General features: G+C 39.3%; 1 protein-coding gene across 1 annotated transcript; it reads right to left on the reverse strand.

Moving 5' to 3' along the window:
- Nucleotides 1-6,509: 6,509 nt before the first annotated feature.
- On the reverse strand, nucleotides 6,510-8,738 carry LOC140598728 (rho GTPase-activating protein 20-like). Its single transcript, XM_072757255.1, has 3 exons — nucleotides 8,634-8,738; nucleotides 7,923-8,112; nucleotides 6,510-6,695 (listed from the first exon to the last, which is right to left on the reverse strand). The coding sequence occupies exons 1-3, from the start codon at nucleotides 8,666-8,668 to the stop codon at nucleotides 6,510-6,512; spliced, it is 411 nt and encodes a 136-aa protein (XP_072613356.1). The 5' UTR covers nucleotides 8,669-8,738.
- Nucleotides 8,739-9,435: the final 697 nt, after the last annotated feature.

A 9,435-nucleotide genomic window follows, 5' to 3' on the forward strand; every position in this document is an offset into this window, starting at 1 on the left:
GTAACACGTATGACATAATTGTGAGTTTACATATCCCTGCACTCAAAAGAGGATACAACAGAGAATAGACATTCTCCTAAAGCATGCATGCAACATTGTAAATATTTATAAAATCAACTGTACACTCTCAGTCACAAAGAGTCATAGTTATTCAAACCATATTATCTGATTACAGTGCAGTTTAATTAGAAATGAACTATTACAACTAGTAATTAAAATCCTACAGGTTAGAAAATCTGAAAAAAAAAAACCCAAATGCTTAAATAATGACTAGGTTAAAAAAGACTTCACAAGGAAAATCATAAACTGTAATGGCTTTATCAACAAACTAAAATATGAAAAATAAATTTGTGAGGTGTAGCTAAAGCAATACTTAGAAGTTCTGAATAGTCTTAAATATATTTACTACAATCAGCTAGCATTTAATCCAAGAAGCTAGATGAAGAAATCAAAAGAGTAAGAAAGTTGAAGCAACAGAATTATAAAAACAAAACACAAAGAGCCTAGGAAAAACATTTATGGAGATGATTTAAAAAATCAATTTCTTTGAAAGCTAATAAACTAGGTAAGCTTCTAGAAAGTTTGACTAGATGTGCCCACACATACATGTATCATCATATAATGGAATACTACTGTTCAGCCACTTGGACTGAGTGAACCAGATCATCAATACAGAGGAATCACAGACAAAATTGCTGAATGATCAGAAATTCTGTTTTTTAGGGACCTCTGGGTGACTCAGCGATTGAGCATCTGCCTGCCTTTGGCTCAGGGTGTGATATTGGTCTGGGGATCGAGTCCCGCATCTGGCTGCCTGTGAGGAGCCTGCTTCTCCCTCTGTCTGTGTCTCTGCCTCTCTATCGGTCTCTTATGAATAAATACAAAATCTTAAAATTTCTGTCGTTTATTTACTTATTCATTAAACAGTATTTTGTATGTTTACATATACAATTCAATGTGTGCGTTTGTGTGTGCATGGGTATGTGGTAGATATTTATATGATCAAGTTACCTACAACATGTTCTTCATTAGTATGAAGCACATGGTGAAGTGTAAGCATTTTGAAATCTTCCAAGAATTTAAATTGATGTATGTGTGCTTGGAGTTTCTTTTTTTCCCCTTTCTCCTAATCCTGGTCTTTCCTTGCCCAGAGATAATTATTATCCTGAGGATGATGTTGCTTTGTTATGTTTTTTTTTTCCCCCAACTAGTTTTACACTTTTACATTTTGGAAAACCTCCCATTCTTATAAAGCAGTTTCTCTTTATCCACTTTAAGAAATTACAATTTTCCTTTGGCAATTTGGTTTTTCTACTTGTTTCTTTTATTTGACAAAGGAATGACTTCATTCTTTAAAAGAGCAAGCCAACTAAATTAATACTGACATTGAGGCCCAAGACTACGAAGAAACCAATTTGTTCGTAGCACCAGTTATGCTATGGGTAAGTAAAACAAAACAAAACTGGAAAAGACTCACCATCCACTATAAATCTTCAGAGTATTTATTGGCCCATTTGACTAGCATAGAAAGAATTACAGAAAAATATAAAATGCATTGTTCAGTGCTCTCTGAAAAAAAAGCTGGTTTCTTGTACTGATATATATTCCATTCACCAAATTCTTACATGTTCCTCGTATGAATAAAAACTGAGTCTTATTAGAGAGAGAGAGAGAGAGAGAGAGAGAGATTCATCATGGTAATTGATCCACCAATTATGAGAATTAGCTTTCTTATACTGGTAGCCTGTGAGTAACTTTCTTTCTGGAATAAAGTCAGATAGTCATTCTAAGTACCTTTGTTTTACTTTTAGACATGTTAAACCTTAACTGTATCACTAAGTGCATATTAACTAATGATTACACACACCTTACTCCCAGGTATGGTAAAGGCCAATGGGGAACACCTAATTGCCTGTCATTCATTCTAGATTATGCAATTATCCTTTTACAGTTTATCAGTATTCTCAGGATCTTCTCTTCAAAATTAAGAAATGAATTGCTCAGTCCAAGTTAACTCTGTCCCCAGAATTTAGTTTCTGCTTTAGGATTCTGCATGATTTTATATTGGCTGATTTTTTGAAGATGCCTCTGTGACTGTCATTTAACAAATTCTGTTAGGATTCATGGATTCATATTTGGCACAGGATGTGTCTTTAGTCTTAGGTAAGATGTTTTCAGTTGTTAGATTAGGTAGACTCAGTTGAAAGAGACTGGAGACTACTGTGAGTTCAGAAGGCAATGGGAAAATGTGAAGATGATTCATGCACAGAGTCCATTTTGACTGATCTGAACAGGCCTACGTGGGTCTCTGGAAAAAAGTGGAATGGACAAAAAGTTGTCCTGCTGTATTGGCCTCATGACTCTGCAATAGATAAATCAAATGACACTACCAAAGCTTCTCAGCCACAGCCAGGGGCTGTCTATAGATTTCCCCATTTGGGGTAAGTTTGCATGAGAACACTTGGCCTCTCCGAGGTCCCCCTCCTCAGGAAGGCAATAAAAGACCAAACTGAGACCTACCAGAATTGGGAAGGGCGAGTTGTCATTATTACAGATATCCACGAGAGGGAACTCCAAAGCGCTGTCTGGGATCTGCAGAAGGCTCAGGTGTGCACTTGTTGTTGCAGCAAGTAGCACCGCAGCACCAAGAGGCTAACCTTCTGAAAAGACTTCTTTTAATGGTCTTCTGGCCTGAATCTAAGGAAGAAGGGAGGTTAGTGTATTTTCATTCACTTAGCCTTATTTTCACCATTGCCATTCTAGAGCGTGTTCATTGTAGTGGCTAGAGGAGGGAAACGGAGTCATTTGTTGGGTACAACTCTCCACGTTGTGCTGTTGGCTAATACCATTGTTATGGTGTTGAAGAGTTCTTCCTCATATCCTTCAGACTGATGGTTAAACCTAGAGACTCGATCAGATTGAAGGTCAGTATTTCCTGTGCCATCAGTTACTGTCTTTGCAATGCAACAGGAGACACTGAACCTGGAGATGTTTGTTTTCTACTGGAGTGATCAGTGGGTTCAGGTGTCAGATCTGATTTTAAAGGCTAGAAGGATTTGGTACGAAGTCAAACTGAGTGTGGTGATCCTCTGCTTTCACAGCCAGTCTCCCCTCAGCCTCAGATTTCCTCTTTGGCTTTCTGAGTGCTCAAGTTCTACCATCCAAAGGATCTGCCTCTCTGGAAACAAACAAACTTGCTGACCCTACTTCTCTGTTCCTCTGCTCTGGACCATCTTCAAGGATGACTTTCTGCAGTCAGGGTCCTTGGGAAGTAGTCATTACATGCTGGCTATGTGGTGGCTGTGTTCCCTTGTGATACCACTCCAACCCACCCAGAGATGATGTTTTCAGTTAAATAGGTTTAACATTTACTGAAAAGAGCCTAAACCACAATGAAGTGTGGAAACACTTCCTCACACACACACTCAAACATACATGTATATATACACCTACACACAAGCACAAGGCTTGAAAGAGAACATAGAATAAGGAAAATAAGGTATCCTGAGTTTATGAATGCATTTATTGACCAACAGCTTCCAGAGATGATTTTTAATTACTCAACATTCCCTATTGAAGGAAGAACTTTCCAAAGAAAAGGTGATCAGCTGTGAGAAGCTGAGTTCAAAGTTTCTACTGCTCAGCTGTGAATGTTTCACTTTGAAGATACCTTAACATTGCTTAAATAACTGAATTCTTTAAGAGTCAGCAGATGAGCCAAGGTGTCGAAGGATAAACAGATGAGGAACATTTCACCAAATAACCATAAACACCTGGCCACTACTATGCACAAGGTAATAAATGTTCCCAGGATGATTAATTAAAGGGGTCACTTCAAAAGGGTGGAATAATGTCAAATATATGTGGAAGAAAACTGGGGAATTTGACTTCCAAAAGGAAAGTAAGAATTTCCTAGACCTGTTTAACAAGGGAACCGTTCCTGGGAAAGGGAAAACAACGCATGGATCATATATTCTATATGCACTGATGGCAATATCCGTCTATACACTGGCATGACTCAGAAATGTACAGTTCTGTAGCTCTAAATAGCTCACTTGATGTCTAGTTTGATTCTCTGTTCCAAGACTGGTAGTGATTTAGGTTTTCTTAATTGCCCCCATGAGTGTGTCTATGTTCCGGAGTCTTCTGGTGCAGGACAGGTTGTAAAATGGTGAGGTGCCACTTATCTGGTTGCTCTGTGTCATTGATGTACACTAATAGCCGCTGAGGTGTCCAAACAGCTCTCTGGTCCTGGGAAATTGGTGTGTACTCCTGTTGCTGAGGCATGTCTCTCACACCCAGTGGCTTTCGATTTCTTCCAAGTATTCTGGGACTGATGGAGATACTTTTACTAACTGATCTGTTCCATGTTGAGGTATAAGAAACTGCATGGACATAGAGTGCCCCATCTTTCTTAGACATGTCAGCTTGCTATTCTGTGAGGAATTTCTGCTTCCTTTTGGTATCTATCCAGGGAAAGATGCAGATATCCCATATACCAACCTTGTGGTTTTGGCTTCTCCCATGAGATTGCCACCTAAATCTTCTACTCTACGCCACAAATCATTTTTGTTTCCTAGAAAGCTAAATCTGTAAATCTCATAAGCAACATGGGGATCCCTTTTCCCCATATTCTCCTCTTGCCTGTATGCCCTGAGGAGGTGATTCAGTTGCCTCTTAAGTCAGCTTAAGACAAGAAGAAGGATGAGGGAAGGAATACCTGAGGTAAAAAAATTAGTTAGTATTTCAAAGGTTCTTCTGACCCTATTTGGAATACCCCTTAGGAAATGCTGGTGCACAGAACTGAGAATGAGAAGCCAGTGAAGAAAAGGATATGTGTGGTAGTGGTGATGCCATGAGTTTTATGATGTGTGGTCTCAAGAAATAATGACCTCTCGACTTGTAAACCAACACCTTTGGCGTGGTCCTTTGCACAGTCCTCTCGCACATTAACTCTTGAAAAGTCCCTCTTGCTTCTGGGAACACTTCCTCCACCATATGAAAGGAGGAGAAGCTACCTTATGGAAGACATGGGGACCAATTGAGAGCCAGCGCCAATACACAGACACCTAGGTTAGGTCGACAGGAGCTGCAGGCTACCTGCAAGTGCACAGGTGACCACACCTGAAACCAGAACTGTTCAAATGAGCTTCCACTGAAGTGTTATGTGAATCATAAACAAAGAAATGGTTGTCTAACCTACTGAGCTATGGAATGATTTTTATTATCCTATAAAAGTATACAACACAACACAGTACACTACAATTCAAAAAGTAGGTCATAGGATATGGTCGGCATTGAAGATAGAGGAGATAAATTGTGGGAAGATTTCTCCAATATGAATATATGGGACCAAGGAAAAAACTTTAAATGGAAATAGCTGGGTCTTGGAAGGGGTTCATTCTCATTCATTGGAAAAACAGATAAAGAGGAAGTGTCAAGGGTCATTATGGAGTCCAGTCTTCAGTGCCTTACTAAACTGTAGACATGTAGGTGGATGGACCACATGGGGACTTGGTAGCATTCTGCAGTTTTGCTCTTCTGGAAATCACTATCACTCTCACTGGCTTGGATTCAACAGTTTGATTTTCTGTCACTGACGACATGAAAAACAAACACTTGTCTTGCACCAGCATATTCTCAGACATGGTACTAGACTCATCTTAATTCCTGATGACACGGATTATCCAAAAGCTTCCCTCAACACAATGAGGTATATGTCGTAAAACGAAGACATGTCAAAAGTATGGAGGGATTGATGATATGTGTCTCCAGGTTCTGAATCTAAACTCCAATTTACAAAAAATGGGGTGTTGCCAGGGAGCTGTGATTTGCTAGGCTCCAATAATACTTGCACTAGGCTCAGGGGAACTTCTCCTAGTTCTATTAATTACGTTTTAGAAATGTGTTTTACACCCTTTATCTTATTGAAACTTGACAACATTTCTAAGATTTAGACATTATTTTTATCCACATTTTAGGCATGAATAAAGTGATACGGAGCTAGAGTAATTGGCCAAAGGTCCTATAGCTGATAAATGGGGGCACTGGAATTTGTACCGTGGGGAGGTTGTTTGACATCAAGTCAAGTCCTTTTCTCTCAATGATGCTGGTTCTTTTCAACTTATTTTAAAGAGCACTGGAATCCTGTGGTGCCTCAAGAGCCACTGATCATAAAGAGGATGGAGCAGGAATAAAAGTCCCGTGCTATGGTTTCAACCAGAGCACATTTATATATTATTACTAGAAATAAATAATTATGCATTATATGCTTACCTACATATATAATACAATATAGATGTGGGATCCATTTAAAATTGTGTTTAAAAAAATCCCCAAACACTGTATCATACCATGCTATCTCCTAATACTGCCAAAAACGTCTTGGAGTTTCTATGCTTTCGTGGGTCTCCAGTGTGTGAAACCTCCCTTGACCTGCTAGCCAGCCTTCAGAAGAAGGAGCAGCTGGGAATCATTGCCCTGGGGATGCTCTGGGCTCCAGAACAGGGTTAAGTATCTGCCATGACCCCTGGCAACCTTGCTGTCTGTGTCTCCCTAAAGCTTATTAAATTATCCACAGTACCTGCAGCCTTCTCATTGTAATGACAACTCTTTGAATTATCTCCCATGAGAGAAGTGATGTCTTCACCCAATATCTTCAGACAATTTTCATACAAAAATTGTATCAGAGAAGCCTGTAATGCAAAAAGAACACAATGGGGTGCTCTTTTTCATATGGAAGAGTTATAAGTCACATTTTGTTTATAAACCTTGGATCTAACCAAAACTGTGAAAGACTTCTATGAAAAATTCAGAGTTGATAAAAATATATAGAAACCCAATTTCTCTAATAAAATAACATAGAGTGATACTTTCCATTGTACTTTGAGTACAGATTTTAAAATACTACTAGTCAGTGGGCTAAAGTCCTAATTTGTGGCATAATTTAATAGCTAATATTGTGATACCAATGGTTACACCTTAAAACTAGGATAGCTTTCAAAGTAATCTACCTTCTGAAAGTTTACTTATTTTGTAAATATTTGCTTCCAGAAAATATTGGGATGTAACTTAGTATAATATATGATTAAAATGTATAGGGCAGAGACAAATTCCTATGAAATCAATTTCTTAAATAGGGCAGAATATTTTTTGGAAAGTGCATAGTCCTGTGGATTTTTTTTCTATGTTTTCTTTTGTTTTGTTTTTGAGTAAAACCTCACAGGGCTGGGGAGAAAACATGTCTGTCTCTCTAACCGAAGTCCCTTCTCATGTCTCGCTTTGCCTAAAGCTGGCTCTTGGCATGAGCTTGGGGAAAAGCTGTCATCTTATTAGGCATGTGTGGCTTCATTAGGATGTTCTGGAATATCTCTCTAGTTTCTGTCTGATGTAGCGGAGGCAAAACAGTAGCCAAGTATTTTTCTAAATGAGCCAAGACTTGCAGAGCAAAGCCAATGTGTTTGGAGCCATAGGTGCTCATAGTGCCCGAGGCACCTAGGATGTGCCAGTAAGGACCACGGAAGCCGGGGGTTGTTATCATTGTGTCATGAAGAAACCATGGCTTTGCCCAAGGTTCCAAGCTCCCGCCTCAAGGATAAGGCTGAGATCTGACCTTGGCTTGTCAAACTCTGGAGCCCAGGTCTTTTCTACCATATTACATCATTCTTCTCTCTCTTTTGTTTAGTCAGTCTAGTATTGAATCTCCTGGATGGGAAAGAAGCAACTCAACTGCCCTGCGTTTCCCACTTTAACAACACCCCTTCCCAGATTCCACCAGAGAAGGATAACAAACTCTGCAATTCCAAGGAAGCCTATGAAGATGTGCACTTCTCAGAACTGATCCATCCAATTGACTACTACACATTTCAGGTTCAAAGCATGGATTCTAAACCTCAGGGGACACATATGAGAGCTCTCCCTACCTTTTTTATGAAGTTCTCTTCCAATTCCAAGCTGCCACAATTAGGTGGACAAAGAATGCTTGGGGCTATACACACTGATAAATCATAAGCTGATATCTGGTTGGGTGAGGATTCTTGCTCAATGTTGCGTAGCACTCCGAAAAGGTATCGCAAGACAACAACATTCACATTTGGCAGCTGAGCTAGAAGCCTAAAGTCAGAAAGATGTACTTTTGAATAAGGCAAGTCATTGCACTTAGCAGCTGGAAGTATAGAGATGGAGAGCACAGAACATCTTTCTAGATCTAGTACACAGCCTGCTGTAGCAGAGTTCCAGGCATGAACGTATACAAAAATGTTTTACCGAATTCAATTTCTGAGATAACCCACTCTGTTTAAATCATTGACAAACTGAAGGTTATACCACAGACTGTTGATGCTCTGGCATCTCTTTTAGGCCACTGACTTTTGTTTACCAGTTTCATATATACAGAAGTTGTATAATGGCTAAGGAGTCCACCACGTTAATAAGGTCTGGAGAAGAGCAATAATAGCCATAAGGCATGCCTGTATTCTGAAACTGGCCTCCATGGGTGTGAAGAATTGAAACTATTTGGCATTGAATATTGTTTTAGTGGTCAAAGAGGCAAGAAGGAAGCCAGTATTTTCCTAATAGTATATTGGCTGTATTTCTGAGCCATGACCAGAGTAGAGTACTTATTGCATCATTACCTCTGGGCTGCATTTATTTTCTCCTCCTCGGTCATTTCGTCAAGAACACCAAGCCATTTTTCGTAGAGTTCCGATGAAAGTAAACTTCCTTCGATATTTTCAAGAAAATCCTTATGTGGATAGAAAAATAAATCAATACATGCAAACAGACACACTCACACAGACGCAGACACACACACACACACACAAATATATAGGTATATATGATACAAAGTATATATTGGAAATATCACAGAGAAAACACTTAGTTCAAAACTTCAGTTCAGTCCCTAATTTCTTCCTAGATACCCGAACTGTGACCCACACGGAGTTCACCTCATACTCTCCATTGACTTGCACGTGCAAAAGCAGGTTGTGGATTTTCTCCAACAAAAACGAAAGCATCAAAGCAGAGCCTACGCTTCAGTGGAAAGGAAGACAAAGCTCCCTTCTATCATATGGCACTTACTCTCTTGTGTGCTTTTTTGCAAACTACTACAAAAGCTACTCTCATAATTGCTTCATTCTTCCTTTCCTTAACTATACAAAAGTAGATGGTCTAATGGCAAACTCATGATGTTCCTGTGGATGTATTCATTTCTAGTGTAGACCAATTCTCCAGATAGTTTGACATCATACTATTCAGGCCAAGGTTGCAGAGTCTGTTCCTCCACAAAGATTAGTCAACTTTAAGTAGGGAAAGCTTCAGAAATGTCTAAGAACTCTATGCACACGTGGTCACCATCCTCCTAGGCTGTGCCTATAACACGGAAATAGAAAAGACCCTACTAAACCTTGCTAGAAACATCAATTGCAGGTGTGC

The sequence above is a fragment of the Vulpes vulpes genome, chromosome 4 (assembly GCF_048418805.1).
Source record: "Vulpes vulpes isolate BD-2025 chromosome 4, VulVul3, whole genome shotgun sequence".
NCBI lineage: Eukaryota > Metazoa > Chordata > Mammalia > Carnivora > Canidae > Vulpes > Vulpes vulpes.

Excerpts from the sequence above, each read along its gene's own strand:
- LOC140598728 (XM_072757255.1), bottom strand. The coding sequence starts at position 8,668 with ATGACCGAGGAGGAGAAAATAAATGCAGCCCAGAG. Across the intron at positions 8,113-8,633 it reads AAAATAAATGCAGCCCAGAG|GCTTCTAGCTCAGCTGCCAA; the intron begins GTAATGATGCAA and ends TTCTGACTTTAG. Across the intron at positions 6,696-7,922 it reads AAGAGAACTTCATAAAAAAG|GCTTCTCTGATACAATTTTT; the intron begins GTAGGGAGAGCT and ends TTTGCATTACAG.